General features: G+C 35.2%; 1 protein-coding gene across 4 annotated transcripts in view; it reads left to right on the top strand.

Annotated features, from left to right (window-relative positions):
* Window positions 1-19,544, top strand: part of PLXDC2 (plexin domain containing 2) — a 387,427-nt gene that overhangs the window by 346,787 nt on the left and 21,096 nt on the right. The window contains exons 13-14 of one of the 4 annotated variants that reach the window (XM_023533119.1): window positions 8,212-8,372; window positions 11,654-12,163. In XM_023533119.1, coding sequence (XP_023388887.1) covers window positions 8,212-8,372; window positions 11,654-11,680 — 188 coding nt within the window. In that variant the 3' untranslated portion in view covers window positions 11,681-12,163. Of the gene's footprint in view, window positions 1-1,995; window positions 2,114-8,211; window positions 8,373-11,491; window positions 11,519-11,653; window positions 12,164-19,544 lie in introns of those variants that run through there. The other 3 variants (XM_023533120.1, XM_023533121.1, XM_011364384.2) reach the window with 3 other exon arrangements.

The following is a 19,544-nucleotide window of genomic DNA, read 5'->3' on the forward strand; positions in this document are numbered from 1 at the left end:
TGCCAGATATTGTCCTCACCATGCATAATGCACTTAGCTGTGGCTTGTGCACCCATTTTAATACCTTTTCACAGCACTTACCCAAATTCCTCTTATGGAGATGTCATAATGTAAATTGTGAATGTATCATCACAGTGATACACATCATGGATTAGGTATAGCTTTTATAATAGTTTCAGGGTACTCTTCTACTTTCATAATATCGACAGATTGGAAAGCATCCAAAAAATAGTAATACCATGAGTAAGAAAATGAAAGAACTAGGAGAATGATGAAAAATAAGAAAATATATAAAACACCATGAGAAACGCTAAATAAAGTTAAGGTCATCATGGCTGTACAAAGTTAAAAGAGCTAAGAGGAAAAATATATGAGCTACAAAATGAGATCATTTACAGGGGTAACTTCAAAAGGAAAGTCAATTTAGTTAAAAATTTTATCACTTGATTTTCTTCCATTACATACTTTAGCTTATAAATGGGTTAGATAATATTCCACAGGGAAAGTCATGTGTCTCTGTGTGTTTTTAATCCAAAAATGGAGTTCTAATATTTTAAGCATTCATAGTTCAACTTCATTCTGAAGCTTTAAAAAAAAAAAAAGAACATTTTACATCATCCGTATGAGATTTATGAATGTCGAACAAGTTTGTGCGAGTTAGACCCCAAAGGACATTAACACATTGTAGAATTTATGGGCTGTAGTATTTCTTTTTAAAGCCAAGAGAAGAGTTAGTTCTAAAATGAATAAACTTTCAAACGAGGAATATTTGTATCCATTTAACTTTATTCCTAGACTTTAATTATTGGCAAGATTAATAGTGGGTACAGATCATTTTAGCAATGTTTAAAATATTTTTAACATATTGAAGAGTTACACTACTAAATACAGAATATCAATGTTATATGCATGTCAATCCTGAAAAAAAAAATCACTTATAGAAAAAACAAGGAGACATAGAGATTTATAATTAAAAGCTACACTTTGAAGAAACATGTCCATTTTTTTTTCCTTCTTTCCCCCCGTGTTCTTCTACTTTCTTCTTTCTTTCATCTTTCAATAAGTCATAAACTTTTCTTGGGAGTGCAGTGAATTAAACTCGTTTATGTGAAGACGAGTGTTTTCTAATATGTACTTATATCTTTTAAAAATCTGTGGTCTGTGCTATCACGGTAGCTGAAACATCCCCAAATGAGATTGTTTTGATAGATTTGACAGTTTTCTCAGTCTTCTCTGTGTCTAAATGTTGATCTGCATTCCATGTAGCACTAAAAAGCTAGAAACTCTTAGATCTCCTCAGATGAGAGCATATTGTCTTTGAGACTATTGAATTTATGCTCTTTATGTTTTAAATGTTTTCAACAGAGTACAAAACAGGACTTGATTTGATAGGCTTTTCAAATATATCTATATACTTCCTTTTTTGGCTTTGAGGCTCCGTTTTATAGTCTTATTGTCCTTCATCATTCATTCCTCTTATGTGAATTACACAATGTAAAGCTGAAGAACCTAGAGATTTTAAATTTCCTGTGTGTGATATTGTGTTTGTATGTGAGAGAGAGAAAGATAGTCATTTGGCTTTTATTTGTTTTTGGACATACGTGAAAAAGCATAAGATATTTCCAAGAGTAGAACAAGAGTTTGGATCTTTGGACAAGATTCCTCCTGACCTTTTTAAATATTCCTTGATATGAGCTTAAGAAGTTTGTACCTGAAACAGGTTCAAAGTTTTCTTTGACCCACTTCCATCTGCCAGCTTCCAAGAACAATTGGTTGAGCCACAGGAATGAATGATTATTTCTAAAGTTGACATCTATGTTTATTGTCTTTTCTGAAGGAAAGAAATCGATTCACTTGAGCAATCTGCCCCTGAGATGAATGAACTATATCTCAGTTATGGCAATTACTAGCACTTGCTTACACTTTTTAAAATTTCAGTCTTGAATTTGAGGTGCTCATCACTTTTAACACAGAAAATCTCCTGCATTCTCTTAGGTATCGATGTGTGCAAATTCTGTACCATTTAATTGGATGGTGATATTAAAACTGGAAACCAAATAGTGAACGAATTGAAAGTCAACATACTTCAACAAAGTGATCGCTTTATCTCTTCATCCAACAACCTTCAATAAGCCATCATAATAACTGTTAATAGAGAAAGCAGCTAATATACAGATGTGGAAACATTGCTTTAATAATATGAAAGTAAAAACCTATGCCCTCCAGACTATGTGTGCAATTGGCCACTCCACTAGGATGATCACTCCAAAGCATTTGGGAAGAGCACTGACCTGGGACATAAGAATACCTCTGAAATATTTTGGAATCGAATTATCCGCATTTCTCTTAAAATGGTTTGCTGTAATTGTGACACATCATAAATGCACGTTCACACCTATAGATCCCTAAATTTTTATTTTGTCTATGAGTTAGTAATAGTAGAGAATTCATGAAGATTGTTTCTTTTAAAATCGTCATCATCCAAAAATGTTATAAAAAGTGTTTGGCTAGTAAACTATACTCTGTACAAATTTCATTAGACATGAAATAGTGTCTAAGCATCTACAACATCACTATAAAGGAGAGTTTTAAAAGGAGATATATAACTAAACCATTATAAATAAATTATATTATATTATAAATGTTATGTATATTATAAATAAATAATAATAGTCAAAGTAAACATTTATGTCTAAATAAAGGGAGTGAATGAGGTTTCAAGGGGTATATCCAATTAAAATTTTAAACAAACGATTGGTTAAAAAAGTTATGGTTCAGATATACAATGGAATATTGCTCGGCCATTAAAAAAATGAAATCCTACCATTTGCAACGACATGGATGGACCTAGAGATTATTATGCTGAGTGAAATAAGTCAGATAGAGAAAGATAAATACCATATGATTTCACTTACATGTGGAATTAAGAAACAAAAAGAACAAACTATTTAAAAACAGACATAAAAATATAGAGGACAATTTGGTGACAGACGGAGGGGAGGGGAGTTGGGAGGCTGGGAGAATGGGGTAAAGGATTAAAGGAGTACAAATTAGTAGTCGATATATGGTCACGGGGATAGAGAGTACGACATAGAGAATGCAGTTAGTGTTAATATATTGGCTGGGTGGAAAACCAGAGGAGAGAGGGAGCAATTAGGGGGATCGTTTTATAAACTATATAAATGTCTAACCAGTGTACTGTATGCTTGAAATTAAGAAAATAAAATTTTAAAAAACAAAAAAAGGGGATTGGCAACCTGTGTCCTACAAGTCAAAGATAATTTTACTGACAAGGGCTTTTATTGAATAAAACAAGTCCCTTGCTCTCCTCTTCCTTCCCAGGAAGGGCTGTCTCTTGCCTGCTGCCTCCATCACAGGTTCTGATTCCCTCACCCACTTGGGAAGCGGCAGCCCAAGGCCAGTTCACAGGTGCCTTGTCCTTCCCTTCCCTCTTCAGCATGCACAAAAGAAGTGAAGCTGAACCTTGGCATGCTACTTATAAAAGACAACTCTTCCCAGAAATAGAACTGGATGCTGTTTGGATGAATGGATGGAAAGATGGATGAATGGGTGGGTGGGTGGATAGAAGGATGGAAGGATGGAAGGATGGATGGATGGATGGATGGATGGATGGATGGATGGATGGATGGATGGATGGATGGATGGTTAGATGGTTGGATGGATGGGTGGATGGTTGGTTGGATGGTTGGATGGATGCATGCATGGATGGATGCATGAATGGATGCATGGATGGATGAATAGATGGATGAATGGATGGGTGGGTGGGTGGGATAGAATTTCACATAGCATTTGAAGAAATATTCAAGGCTTCTCTACTCAAGTAAATATTTTTGCCACATTTTCTCTGAAGCAACATATAAATTAATCCCATTTTCCCATGAAAGTGATGTGTCACACTCTTAAAAATAAGAAAGAAGCCAAATGCACAAAACACAATATTACAAGCATACTTAAGAATGAAATCAAACTATAAAAAGTAACAAACGTTAAGGGAAAAAAATAGTTTATATGGTGTCATGAATCTGGCAGTATAATTCTGCATTTCATTAAGTAATTTCTTATTTCCCTTGTGATTTCTTCTTTGATCCATTGGTTGTTTAAATGTGTTGTTTAATTTCCATGAATTTGCAAATTTCCAGTTTTACTTCTGTTATTGATTTCTAACTCCATCTCATTGTGGTTGGAAAAGATACTTTTAATGATATTTACCTTTTTAAATCTACAGATTTATGTATGGTCTAATGTATGGTCTAATCTAGAAATGTCCTATGTGCACTTGAAAAGAATGTGTATGCTGTTTTTGTGAGTAAAGTATTCCATATATTTGGCTTATTGTATTAAGTCCTCTGTTTCTCTATCTTCTGTTTGGTTATTCTACCAATTTTGAGAATGGGATATTGTTATACAACTGTCTGTTTCTCCTTTCAATTTTGTCAGTTTTTGCTTCATGTATTTTGATCATTCATCATTAGGTGCTCCCTTTTAGTTAGTATTTACATGGACTATCATTTTTTATACTCTACTTTCAATCTATTCGTGCCTTTGGATCTGAAGTGAATGTCTTAGAGACAGCATATAATTCAATTATGTGTTTTCATCCATTCACCAACCCATGTCTTTTGACTGGAGAGTTTAATCCCATTACATTTAAAGCAAATCTCCATGATTAGTAAGGATTTACTTCTGTCATTTTGCTATTTGCCTTTTGGCTTTTTGGTCCCTCATTTCCTATAGTACTGTCTTCTTTAGTATTTATTTGGTTTTTTATTGTGGAATGTTTCAATTACTTTCTCATTTCCTTTTGTTTATCTTCTGTAGAGATTTTCTATGTGGTTATCATGGCGATTACATTTAACATCCTAAAGTTATAACCCTCTAATTCAAATTTATACCAGCTTATCCTCAATAATATTAAAAATATGCTCCTTTACATCTACACCCCTTTTAGTTGTTAATGTCACAGAATCACATCTTCATACATTCTATGTTTAAAAACATAAATTAATAATTCTTTTAAATACCCTCATTTCTCAAATTGTGTAGAAAACAAAAATTGGGGGTTATGAAAACTAAAGTGACAATAGCACTAGACTTTAGACTAATAATTGTTCTTTTTATAAAATGTATTAGTCTTACATAATATTAAAACAAAAAGAGGAATTACAAACTATAGTACAATAATGCTCACTTTTATAATTTTCCTATGGATTCACCTTTATTGAGACTTTTATTTCTTCATATGGCTTTCAGTTATGTCTAGTGTCCTTTCACATCACCTACAGGGCTCTCTTGAGTATTTCCCGTAGGGTGGACCAAGTGGTAATCAACTCACTCAGCTTTTGCTTATCTAGGAATATCTTAATTTCTCCCTCGCTTTTAAAGGACAGTTTGCCAGATATTGAATTCTTGGTTGACAGGTTGGTCTTTCGTTTTTGTTTTGTTTTGTTTTTAGCATTTCGTATACATCAACCCACTGCCTTCTGTCTTCCGAAGTTTCTGTCGAGAAACCCGCTAATAATTTTATTTGGGGTTCTCTATATTTGATGCGTCATTTCACACTTACTACATTTGAGAGTATCGCTTTGTTGTTTGATTATAACTTGTTTGGGTGCAGACTTCCTTGATTTCATCCTATTTGAAATTCCTTGAGATGTTTAAGTATTTATATTCATGTATTTCATCAAATTTTGGAAGTTTTTAACCATTATTTCTTCAAATAGTCTCTCTTTTTCTTCTGAGACTCTGCTAATGCATATGCCGGTACACTTAATGGTGTCCCACAAGTCCCTTAGACTCTGTTCATTTTTCTTCTTTTTTCTGTCTGTTCTTCAGACTTGGTAATTTCAGTTTTTCTATCTCCAAGTTTGCTCATTCTTTCTTCTGACTGCTCAAATTTACCTTTTAATCCCTCTAGTAAATGTTTTAATTTCATTATTCATTTCATTATTGTGCCTTTCTGCTCTAGAATTCCATTTTGGTGTCTTTTTAGGTTTTCTATCTCTTTATTTATAGCTCTATTTTGTTCACACATTTTCTTGGCTTTGCATTCTCCATATCTCCTTTTAGTTCTTTAAGCATCTTCAAGACACATTTCTAAATTCTTTGTCTAGTATATCTGCTATCAAGTCTTTTTCAGGAATAGTTTGTGTTGGCTTTTTTTCTCCTTTGAATGGGCCATGCTTTTCTGTAAATTTTTGCTCAAAACTGGACATTTGAATCTAATGTGCTAATTCTAGGATAGGTAGATTCTCCACCTTCCCCAGAGTTTGCTGGGTTTGTTTATTGTTTTTGTTGGGTTTTTTTTTTTTAATTGTTGAGGTATGTCTCTGTGTTGAGGTTCAGCTTAAATTTAAGGCCTTCTCAAATCAATTCCGAGCCTTTCCCTGAGCATCCACCGTCACGAGTTTCCCCGATATATGCATTTGGTTTTGAATGTCCTAGTTGTTAGTCAATATCTGGTTCCCAGAAAGGGGATAAAGAAAAAAGTGAAGGGGGAAGGGATAAGGAGGGTGCTGGCCCTTTAAATCCCTTGGAAGTCATTTTCCAAAGGAGAGGGAGGGACTTGCAACAGTGGGGAGAGGTACAACAATGATGGCTGACTGCGTCTCTGCACCTCTGTGATCAGAAACACCAATCTGTGATCAGAATACGTGCACAGCCACCTTTCACATGGCTGAGGGGTGAAGCTACTACTGTGCAAAGAACTAAAATTAACCACGATCTCCAGTCGCAGCCTTCCCCTGGAAGTTGCAAGTTCAGTAGAGTCTAGAGTTCCAAAACAGTTATATTAAGTGGAGTCTGCCAGTACAACTGTTGTCTGGGTGGGGAGACAGATTCCTGATACTTCTCTGCCATCTTCCCAGAAGCATCTTTATCAATGAATCTCTGTGTAATGAATTACTCTTTAAATTTTATATTCTTTCACTAATGAATATTAGGTAAGGGAAAGCTTTAGGATTTTTGAGCTTTATTAGATTTGGAGGAAGATGAATAAACCCCCACCTATGGGTCCCAAGCAGAGTAAACAGACAATAGCAACAGCATTTAAAGGGTGAGTGGGAAGCATCGGGAGGTCATGTTCCTTTGCTTTGTCTGGAATTCTGTTAATATTAAGCACACACTCTGATAGGCGGTCGTGTTTGTTTTTTATTAAAACAATTTAAAATAAGTAAATCAGTGCTTATTAAATGAGGTTTAATAGACCAAAAAATGTTTGAAACATAGAGGCAAAGGGTGAAAATAGACATAAATTGGCAATGAAAGGATTAGGAGTCGCTGTTCTAGAACTTTTATTAGTCTTAATGAATTTTCTAATGATTCAAAAAAACCAATCACATTTTGCACTAAGATACAGTTACCTGCTGCACATAATTTAAGATCTCTAAATGCCTGGGTAGTCATTGAAGATTACAGAATTGTAGAACAAGAAAAGACTTCAGAGATTAGTTTTATTTGGCTGATTGACTTTAAGTTGGTTAGTTACTACTTGAGAAATTCAGAAATATTTTCTTTGAAAATAGGCATTACAGTGGAGAAAGCATCTCAGTAAGTTAGAGAAAATGGCATATCGGTCTGTGTCATTGTGGAATACTTGTATATGCTGTGTGTTCCCTTTAGATAATGATAAAACTACATGAGGGTCATTTAGCATCCATCTGTAATACTTTTAAAGAGCATTTCAGTTTAAAACAGATTTTGAAAATTATCGTTGGAACTAATGCACAGACTTTCTGAAAATGCCTGTGTAGCCCACCAAAAGATGTCTAATACTCTTCAATTTAAATTTTCCAAAAGAAAATGAAAAAGGAGCTTTCAAAAAGTAATTAATTTTTCCATAGGTAAAAGTACCAGTGGTTTTAATGAGAAAAATCAAAATTAAATGTATTATGTAGTTAATTTTTATATTTTCTGCAGTACTTTTAGAATAAAGGCTATTAATCTTGTTTATTGAACTATAAGTTAAAGCACAATTATGAATATATTTCTAATCATTCATAGTATGGATTTTTTTATTGCCCAAATAAAGATCATTTAACTTCGACATTGTGCGTTATGGAAAAGAAAAGTTGCACAAGAAGTAAAAAAGATCCCACGGTACTTTATTAAAGATATAAATGTCCCTTCTAAATGAAAATGCAAACTTAAAAGAGTGCACACATGAATTTCCTGACAGCCGTGTTGACCTTTCAGCTTCTACAGATGACAGTGCAGCCGAGAAGAAAGGGGGAACCCTGCATGCTGGCCTCATTGTTGGAATTCTCATCCTGGTCCTCATTATAGCTGCAGCCATTCTCGTGACAGTCTATATGTATCACCATCCAACGTCAGCGGCCAGCATCTTCTTTATTGAGGTAAGTATGAAGGGTCACACGTAAAGACCATGCTAGCTGACAAACACTCTCCATTTGCCAACCCTACCTGTATTTAATATTTAGAATATTTCTCCATTTTGCAGTTGTGAGTTGACTGATTCGACACACTCATGCGCACACACACACACACACACACGCACATGCACATGTACTGAGAGACTGCTTTCATATGATGAGTCCGGTTACCTCATCTCAGGACCTTTTAAAGAAATAACCTCTCTTGCCTTTTCCAGATCTAAAGGAAAATAGAAACCATACTTTTTTTGTCCTATTATACCAAGTATGTTAACCAGCTGTTCTTCTGATTCTAGAAGGAAAGGCAGCATATGCTGGAGGCTGAAGGGCTTTGCTTAAATCAATTAATCAATAAATACTAATTGAGTCCTGGCTGGATGCATGGTGTAGTGTGGTGAGCCTGCTCTCGAAATGCTCACAAACTAGGGAAAAAATAGCTTTCACTGTAAAATAGCGGGTATAACGATAAGATTACGAGATGTGCCGTCGACATTTGGTGTGATGTGTGTATACGTATGCATTTGTTTATATATAAATGTGCATATACACGCACTCATACAAACACAGAGAAAGCACCGTGCTGTATCAGTGTTGTTTTCATGGGCAGAATGTAGATTTAGAGTGAGTGCCCAGGAGCTGTCAGGTGAAGGACAAGGGACTGTGTGTGAAGGGCCAGAGCCAAACCCTGACGACCAGAGGGCCTGAAACTGGGAAGCCTGGAGGCCACAGGACGAAGTCGGTGTGACCGAGTCACCTTCCGTCCCCCAGACAATTGGGCTTCCCGGTCCCCTTCTCGTCGCAGCTTTCATTCCAGCGTCTCAACGGGGCCACTGCTCTTCCACCTCCTACTAGAGCAGTAAGGGAAGGTTCTCCTCAGAGTTTCAAACATGTCAAGTTTAAATACTTTCTAGTTCATTGGTTGATAAACAGAAGGTTACTTAGAGTCTCGTTCACTTGTTGAATGACAAATTATAATGCCTTTTAAAGTACAAGTCAAAATTACCTCTGTCTTCTGTAAGAAGGAGAGGTGCATGCAAATCAATTAAATAATTGTTCAAAAGCTCTGGGTGGCTCTCTCCTCTCTGTGGCATAAAGTGCAGTTTCTTTAGGTCGGCATTCAAGGCCTTGGCAAGCTAGATCTTGTCTGTCTTTTCAGTCTTCATCCCATGACTCCCCAACCTGTACTTGGCACTGCCATCAAATTTCACTCTTTGCCCTTCTCTATGTGCACCCCACATTCCCACGCCACCGAGACATTGCTCATTCTGTTTCTTCCACCAAGAATGTCCTCCACTTCCACCTCAATTCTTGAGTTCAAGATGCAGACAGCCTTCGATGACATGTAACCCGTAAGCTTCCCTGGACCACTTTTCTGTCTGGACAGCTGGACGTAATCTTTATCTGCTGAGATTCTGTTCACTGTAACACAGTCGTATCTTTCTCTGTCATTTATCTTTCTGTTCTGCATCAGAGTTAAATAGATGCATGATTTTTTCCACCCTGCAGACTTTTAAGTTCCTTACGATTTGAAATAAGTAACTTAAATTTCTTCCAAACAAGAGGTATTCCATTAATATTTTCTGGGGAAAATAAAAAAGACAATAAATACACTAGGACAATAAATCTACTAAGACAATAAATATACTAGGACAAAAATTTCACATATGACATATTCCAGAAAGATCGTCCTTGTTTAAAATCATAAGAATGGAGAAATTATCAGGCATTGCATTTAGTTGGAAAGCTGTTACTAATTTTTGTTAACACGCTGATTTTCACGGAAGAGAATAGAAAGCTTACATGAGGTTGTGAATGCACGCCTCAGAGAGCCAACAAGTGACGGGCTATAAAGCTTCAGTGACTAACCAGACAACAGTCTGCTGCTGTAACCCCTCACATGTTTAAACCTTTTAATACATTGTATTTTCTAACATCGTGAAAAAGAAGATACTGTGAAATATCTGATGGCAATGGTATTACTGCAAATTTACGTAGTGCAAAAGACCCACTTTACACCAATCACAATTCACAGCAAGTCCGATATGAATACAAAGTGAGACTGTAGAATAGCGAAAGTATTTTTTTTTTGTCATTTGCCTTTTTGAATCAGTCTTATTGTTTTATAACCAGAGCCTATATGTGTGTGTGTGTGTGTGTCTGTGTGTGTGTGTCTGTGTGTGTGTGTATTTACACATACTTGTTTTTATATAGTGTCTAGAGCCTGAAGGACTCTTGGAAGTAATTTTGCCCTCTCCCCTCATAACACAAAGGAAGAGACCGAGGCTCCGAGTGGTGGAATGACTCTCCAAGGTCAAAGAGCCTCAGTTCTAGGAAGAACTTCCATGTCTTTCCACACTCAGGTGAAGCAGAATCATTCTGCAGGTTCCCAGCTTTTCTGCTCTTTGCCTTTTTCCTTCCAAGTGAGTCAATTACCTACCAGTTTCTACTTAAATCCCTACCTCTCTGACACCCTGCTGTCCCCATGCGGCTCACAATGGCTGGTCGGCGGATGATTTTTGAGGGTGATATTTTAACTTTCCTACTAGGAAAGCTGACCCAAGACAAAACACAGGTCCACAACGACTGCGGTTAGTGACACTTCAGACCTGTGATTTTAAAGGTTTTGAATTACCAATTCAAGTAGAGCTACTAGTGCATAAAGAGAGAAAGTTTACCAATATAGCATAAATTGCTTTTTATGTTCCATATTATATTGCTGTCTAATTTTTAATTAAAACTGATGTGTTTTTTTTTTTTTTTGGCATTTTGAAAGCAGTATTTACTCATTATAGAAAATATGTAGAAATGTAACAGGAAAAAAAGTGAAGTTGTTGATAGTCCTAACATGCAGAAATAATCACTCTTACTATTTTAATTTATTTTCTTCTGGAATTCTTATCTGCATAATTTGATATTTTCCCATCTAATAGAATTATGATTTCACTGAAATGCAAATTAATTTTCTTTATTTTTCAAATAACAGTTTTCTATTTTATTATGAACTCTTTGTAAACATCATTTTAAAGGCTACATACTGTTCCATTCAGCATTTACTCAGTAGCTTTATATCTATTACTTCTTAGGCTAAACGGTAATTCAGAAAGCACCGAGAGCCTGACATACCTAGAAGTGACAAAGAAACTTATTTCAACTGATTTAAGACTGTGTATTGGTTTTTTATTGCTGCTGTAACAAGTTACCACAAACCTGGTAGCTTAAAACAGCACATACTTATTACCTTACAGCTCTGGAGGTCAGAAGTCCAGAATTAGTTCACTGGGCCAAAGTCAAGGTTTCATCAGGGCTGGTGTTGGCAGGCTGCTGCCTTGTGGAGGCTTCTGGCTCTAGCTGCCATTTTTAGCGCTAGAGGCTACACATGCTCCTTGGCTCCTGGCCCCTTTGCATCATTCCAACCTCTGCTGCTGTCATCGCTTCTACTACTCACCCTGACCCCACTGCCTCCTTCTTGTAAGGCACCTTGTGATTACCTTGGGCCCACGTGGATAATCCAAGATACTCTCTCCGTCCCAAGGTGCTTAATTAAATTACATCTATAAAGTCTTTTTTGCCATATAAGGGGCCATTGACTCGTTTTGACTGTTAGGGCAAGAACATCGATGGGAGGCCATCATTCTGCCTACCACAGACTGCATCAAATGTAATGCACATCACATCCCACTCATTAAATTTTGACACACACCGTTGGCCATAAGAGACATCCCAGTTTCTGTGATATTAAAACATGATCCAATGTGTATCTTGTGTATTTCACAATGAAATCCAGACTGCATTGAACACTTGTAAGAATTAGTTCCTATGCTGGGCACTGTGTAGACTGTGATAAAACTGAATGACTTTGCCCAGGAGTGGATACAACAGAGTTCACGCAACCAATCTTGTATTGTGGAGCACTGGCTCTTCTCATTTTCTGCGATTATAAGTAGCCCCATTAAAAACATGATAATTATAACAGCAAACATTTATTAAATTCACCAGCAGAAGTGATTTATGCTTATTACCTCATTCAATCCTCATGAGGACCTATGAGGCACTAAGATTATCTCCCTGTCATTAAAGAGGAAGCTGAGTATAGAATTTAAGTAACTTTCTCAACATCATGCATTTAGTCAGAGGTGGGGTCGAGATTTGAGCTGAAGCTCTCCAGAGACCATACCCTTACCCACTAGGCCATGCGGCCTCTCTGCGCGGAAAGGATTTTTCTTCACGCACTGTAGGAAGAAATATGGGAAGATGTATACACCTATGGACATATCTTATGTGCTTAGAAGAGATTCCCAAAAGTAGAATCAAGGAAAACAAAGAAAGAGGTTAAAGATACTTAATAAATATTGCCAAAATCATTGCCTAAAGATGTATACCAATTTACTTACATAGCTATCGTTGTCTGTTTATAGTGATGACAATGACACTGGCTATTTTGTTTTGTTCTTGCAGAAAATATACATCAATTATTATATATTTTATGGGCATACACTCTTCTTCATATGAAGTGTTTACATGGCCTTTAGTTTTTAAACTTTTTGTTTGTAGGAAGGAAATGAGATAAAATGGGAATTAAAATCTAGATATACATTCTTAGGTGGAGTTCTAAGTGAATGTGACTAAATGCAATGAAATGGCTAAAATCAAGAGAAAAAAGATGACAATGAGGAGGCTTTGATGATAAAGCATGTATTGTATAATTAAACAATAATTGAATTGACTATTTGTACCCCATAAGTTCATATAAAAGACCAGTTACAAGACTCCCATTTCCTAAGACATTCAATCTGGCATAATAGTCTCTTATTCATGAACTTATCATTGTCTGTATTCCTCCATCTTCCTTTTTATATCATACACTGATTTTCTTTGACTTTTTACCAGATGACTTTCATATTATGTGTACCTGTCTAGCATTTCTCAGTAATTTTCAAAAAGATATCTGATTTTGACCAAAATCATCATATTATGCAAGAATGACTAACATGCTTTAAAATCTTTTTTATAAATTAAGTGAAACATAATAGAAAACACAATCAAATAAGCACATGTTCCTTAATTTTTAATAGATTTTGATGGAGCTAACATCTCTTTAATTCCTTGGAAGAATCAAATATGTCTTAGGCTCTACATTAAATTTAATGTTTGCTGGGCATTTCTAGGCATCAATTCTGTGGTTTATAATAAATTTTAGTGTTGCATGTATATGGGTTATAGAGATAAATGTTTCCACTGTTGAATACTATCACATAACACTATTTAAGATTTTTAAATAAAATGTAACCTAATCGAAAGGCAAGAAAATAATATTATAAAGTGGTAATCATATAAAAAAAAGATTCCCATAAAAGGATTCTATATGGACTAGAAATAAAATAATTTAGACTAGCAAACTTAATAAAACAATTCATTTTGAACACTGCTCTTGATTTTTCTTACTATTTTAGACAACTGTTATTTAGACATTTATGTGCAGATTTAATTGTTCTACATTAATATAAATGGAGAGGAATGGATTCGACCCAAATGATAAAGGTGATCAATACCTCGAAAAAAAGAGTATGAGTAAAATATAGGAATTTTTTTTTTTTTTTTTTTTTTTTTTTAGTAATAGAAAAGTAAAAACTAAGAATCTTCATCTTGTTGCTGATGCTGCAAAGTGGTACAGGAAGCATCCTCAGAAAGAAAGGAATCTGTACAAAGAACTCATTTAAAGACGCTAGAGAAGAAGGCAAAAATGACAGGAACAATGCCCCTTGTGTTTCTGGAAGGCACTGTGGAGGTTGCCTTTAAATAGGACGTAATCCTTACTCTGAGGATTGGAGACAATGCAGGGTACAGAGCTGTGCTGTCATTGTGTGGGGGCCACCAGCGCTGTGTAGCCATTCATGAAATGTGGCTGGTCTCAGATGAGACGCATGTAAAACACATGCCAGATTTCCAAGTTTGAATACAAAAAAAAAATGTAATATGTCATCAATTTTTATATTAATTACATGTTAAAATAAAAATATCTTCAGTATATTGGGTTAAATAAAATATATTATTAAAATTAATTTCACTTATTTTTACACTTTAAATGTGGCTACTAGATAAAATTTCGTATGTGGCTCACACTGTATTTCTATTGGACACGGATGATTATAAATAAAACTTTGCAGAGAAAAGCGGATTAGAAAGAATGATTCACTCCATATTTTTTGAAAGTAGAAAACCAAACGACTTTCAGCACTGGGGAGAATAGAAGATGAGAAGCTTGAGGACGGAGCTGACTGACTAAGCTATCTGATATGTTGACCAATCATGCAGTCATTCATTCAGAATCATCAAGCTCCTATTATGTGCCAGATACCCAAGGTACAGATATAAATAAAGTGGACAGGAAGCAATGTTTGCCCTCATGGAGCTTATATCCTAGTGGGCAGAGACAGACGATAAACATATCCATCTAGGTAAGGCTTTCAATTTGAACATTTAGTTTTATGACAGGCAATCTTTATAAAACGCTTGATGAAAATGTTATCTATTTTGAGCAGTAAGATACTATTAGTCAGATAACCAACGATATAAGAGTTCGTGATGATATTGGTACCCAAACTTGTAATTTGGTAGTGAGATGATTATTACTATTATTATTTTATCATTTAGGACTTTTTATGGGGCGCTGGATGTATATTTGTAATAAAATAAAATGAAGTTAAATAAAATAAATACAACTACTCTCCAAAACAATTTAATTTCATGAACGACAAAACAGTTTCACCATTCTTAAGCTGTGCATACTGATTTTGACTTAGAAGTTTTGTGATGGTTTTCACAATAAAACCTGAACAAAAATGTCTAAATACCAGTCATTGTTCATATGGTGCTTTAAAATTCTTATTATTGCCAGGGAACCAAAAATATCTGCCTTCGGTGTAAGTCTATTAGCAAAATCATAGGATAGCCAAACAAAAAGAAACCTCAGCGGGGATTCTGTAACTTTCTTGAATAAAGTATATGAATTCCCCAAGTATCTATCACAGATACATTTCCTTGGGGTTTTATGTTTTATCTTAAAAACTGTGTGAATTTTGCATTCAGCTCTCTAATATAGACACATTTGTTTGATGTAAAAAGAATTCCTCCCAGCATTCTACTAAAGTTAACATTCCAAAAAATAATTCTTATCTCTTCTGTAACTTAGTACATCTCCAGCATCCCAGTGGCATAGTTATAGATGCTATAAAATCTAGATAAATTCAAACCAGCAGGGCCTTCTCTGTTCCAGGAACCTAAGTGGAAGGTGTCCTTTTTACACCTTTGTTGGACTTAAGTTCAATGAACAAATAGAAACCGGAGATGTCGAAACAATTCGCTTGGGTCGTGTGACACCTAGTTTCAGAGTGGAGACTTGAGCTCTGAGAGCTCCTCATCCTGCCCCTGCAGGTTGTGCTGTTTGCCACTCCAGGGATTCTCCACCTTAACAAATATCTGTAGGGAACAAGGACCCATGGAGATTATAATTAAAGAAAGACAGGCAGCTGTGGCCCTCAGCTTTTCCTGGCAATCAGTAGGACTGCCAGGAAAGCAGCCAGAGGAAAAAAGCCAGGCAAGGATTCAAAGGCTGCTGCTGGGAGAAAACAGTGTTTACTAAAAGTCTGGCATCTTACTTTGCAGCTGCTAGATAAATAGCATTTGGGAGTCAGGCAGACATGATCCCTTGCCTAACCTGTATAGTAAATACAGAAATCGTTTCATAGACCCACGGATCTTTTTTTATTTTAATCTCGAAGTCATGCATTTTTTCATAACTGAGTTTTGCCCTTAAGGTATTCCTCAGTCTTATTTCAGTTTTAAAGAAAACTCAAGGAAAAGTTGATTCATTGAGACAGAATATTTCTTATTTTTATTTCTTAGAGGAGCCAAAAGATGGCATTCACTTTTGATGAACTGTTATAAGGAAGGAAAGATCAGGCTAAACCTTACTGAAATGGCTTGACACCCTCGTTAAAGAAGCTGTTTTATTAGATGGCAGCTTTCCAGAAACATAGCAAAATATAGGGGAAATAGGTGAAACTGGTCTGCTTTAAAAAAAAAAAAAGACACTGTCTGATTTCTTTTCTCACTTTCTGTTCTAAGATGCTGGAATTTTATTCACGTGCATCACTGAATGTTTTGGAGACATCGGTTCAAGTTCATGGTGATTCCCTTGTATATGTAATCACCAGAATAAGATTTCTTTTATATATGTCATCTTTAATATACTCTTGTGGATGACATATTTTAATTTAAATTTATAAAACTAAAATGGTGTTTCTATTTTAATGAAATATTTTCTTCCCTACATCGGGAAGAATTATTAAAAATACTGAATAAAACATTTAATACTTCACTGATTTCTCTCTGCTCTAATTCCTTCTTAATTACCATTCCCTAATTTATTGTTTTTAATGGTACATAAGGCCATGAAAAAAATGATCTATATTTACTTATTTTTTTACACATGTATAACATATCACAAAGAAGTTCTTAAAAATGAAAGACTCAAATGTATAAATATATAAAAACCTGCAGAGCTATAATTCACTTAAGCATCTGTAAACCTGAATGATGTCATTTTAAGTACGTGATATATGTTTTAGGTATTTGAATCCTTTCCTTCTGTTACCTCTTTAAAAGATTGTTCCACTTACAGTACCAGCTGTAGAGTAATTTCTTCCTTGTGACTTTGGTAATTGTTCTTTGTTAAATACTTCAGTCTTTATTTGTGGAGACAGAGAATAGGACTTTAATTTTAGCAGTAATTGTTACTTCACAATAATGAATTTATTCAATTTTGAGATTATTTTTCCCAATTAATTCCACATAGTCTAATTTTTTTCTGGCAGAAATACATCTAAACTAAGTAAGCTGATTGTGATGACATGCTTTGGTTTATTAATACTACTAGAATGGTTTGTAACTGTAAGACAATTAAAATTTTGAATTTGAGTTTAGGAGGTTAAAAAATTCAGAATCTAAGGAATAGAAATGTAAAGAAATGTATTTTAAATAATGGAAGTACATCATGCTCTTTGTAATTCTATAGAAATGATTAGCCAGAGACACTTTTAATTTGCAAATGGATTAAGATTATTTTGCTCCATTTTCTTGAGGTGATGACTCTATAAAAACTGTCTTGGTATAAACAAAAAATTTTAGTTCAAAATTAAACAACTTTTCTTATATCACATAGTAAGGGAATAGTCAGAATTACTAGTTCTATTTCTACCTTCTCTACTTTCAGCTAATTACAATATTTATGTTTTAATGAAAAACCCATTCATCGGTTCCATCTGTTCAAAAAAAAAATTTTTTATGAACACTGACTCTGTGCCAAGTGTTATCCTTGGCAAAGACTTTGAATGAGAAATTATATTTGTTTTGTTCAAAGGACAGAACTGTTTTTTTTTTCTATAAAGAGAAAAATTAGTGATAATTATTTAAAATGTCAGAGCAACCTAAGATTCTATCTAAGGAGCTAGTAAGGGGTGATCCTCTCTTAATTGTATATCAGATTTTTTGTTTGTTCGTTTTACAACTGAATTTTTGTCACATATCGTTTTTTTTTCTTAGTTTTTCAAATTTTCCTTGCCGTTGAGCTTGAAATGTCTGTGATTCAGTAGCTTGTACTCATACTTGAATCTTGAATATGTACAATTTTAATACGGAGAAAATGGGATATAGAGTGAGGCTAGATAAAGAACATTGAATTTCAGTGAAAAGATCTCAAAATTTATAATTTGTAGTATGTGCCTGTCAAGTTATAAATATCTCATGTTTCATGAAGCGCAGGAAGGCATCTCACCCAAAGCGGTAGGATGCATTCTGCACTCCATACTTGTGAAGGAACATGGTCACCCTAAGTGTGGTCAGAGGAGAGTGATTAAGAATATTAAAGACTTGTCTTTGGTGCAGGAAGTGGATGAAGGAAAGGAGAAGTTCTAGCAGATGTAAGTATAAAAGGAGCATGAGAGCTCCCTACCAGTATCTGTGGGCTGTCCTATGATGGGGGAATCTGACAGATTCTGGATGGATCTGAGGGATGAACACGAGGCTCCCTGAGGAAAAGCGATGATGATACGAATACGGGCTCAACGAAAAGGCTTTCTAGTAATCAGAGGTCCTCAGAGATGGGCTCCAGAGTGACAAGCTCATCATCACCAGATGTTCTCAAGCATTCAAGAAGGCCCCTTATCAAGGACTTCTCAGAGCACAGTTAAGCGTTATATGACTTCTCAGAGCACAGTTAAGCGTTATATGAGTGGATGAGCTAGATTGAATTTAAGGTTCATTCTGTCTGTGTAAGTCTAGAATATTCTTGCACTCCCCACCTCCCCCATAAATTTGAATATGTTTCAGAAAGAAAAATAACAAAGGAAACTAGAGGACATGATTGCACATGCTTACAGTTTTTGAAGACACCTTATTTTTTGAGTAACAAAGTGAAAAAATAAAACACATCCCCATGCAATAAGGAGGACTATAGTTTTCCTATCCTGAGAATAAAATTATTTATAAGGTAATACTCTGAGGCAGGTGTAGGGAAGAACCCACCAACTTTTCACCTCGTAAGGAAGTTGGTAGTATTGGGTAATGCCTTAGATTTCATAGAAGACAAGCAACGCTCCAGTTTGTCTTTAGTAGAAAGTCTGCATAAAAACAAAGGAATTTATCAGGAAACTAACAACTGATGTAAAGTGCCTGAAACACATCTTTCCCAGTGAGTGAAATAGAAGGAAGTAACACAGAACCAGAGATACAAAGCGCTATTTTTTGCTTTCTCCCATAGTCCTCTCCACAAATGACTGTTAAATTTTACTAAAAGAAGTTGAAAGATAAATATGTATGCTTTCTTTAAATACATAGAAGCAAAGCATACTTGGCATTTTCCACTTAGAAATGAACTTAAACTATTCTGAGACCTTTGGGTATAACAGGTAAGTCCTGGCCACTCAAAATCACATCTGCTACTCTGTTTCCTTCGTTCATACTTTGCCAAGCAGCCTTAAGGAGTTTTTAAATATTTGCATTCAAAAAAAGTGTTCTGAAATTTACGTTGGCATTTTCTCCATTTCTATTTTACTTAAGTCTATTATCATTAGTGTCTTC

Source organism: Pteropus vampyrus, unplaced genomic scaffold (assembly GCF_000151845.1).
Source record: "Pteropus vampyrus isolate Shadow unplaced genomic scaffold, Pvam_2.0 Scaffold96, whole genome shotgun sequence".
In the NCBI taxonomy this organism is placed as follows: Eukaryota; Metazoa; Chordata; class Mammalia; order Chiroptera; family Pteropodidae; genus Pteropus; species Pteropus vampyrus.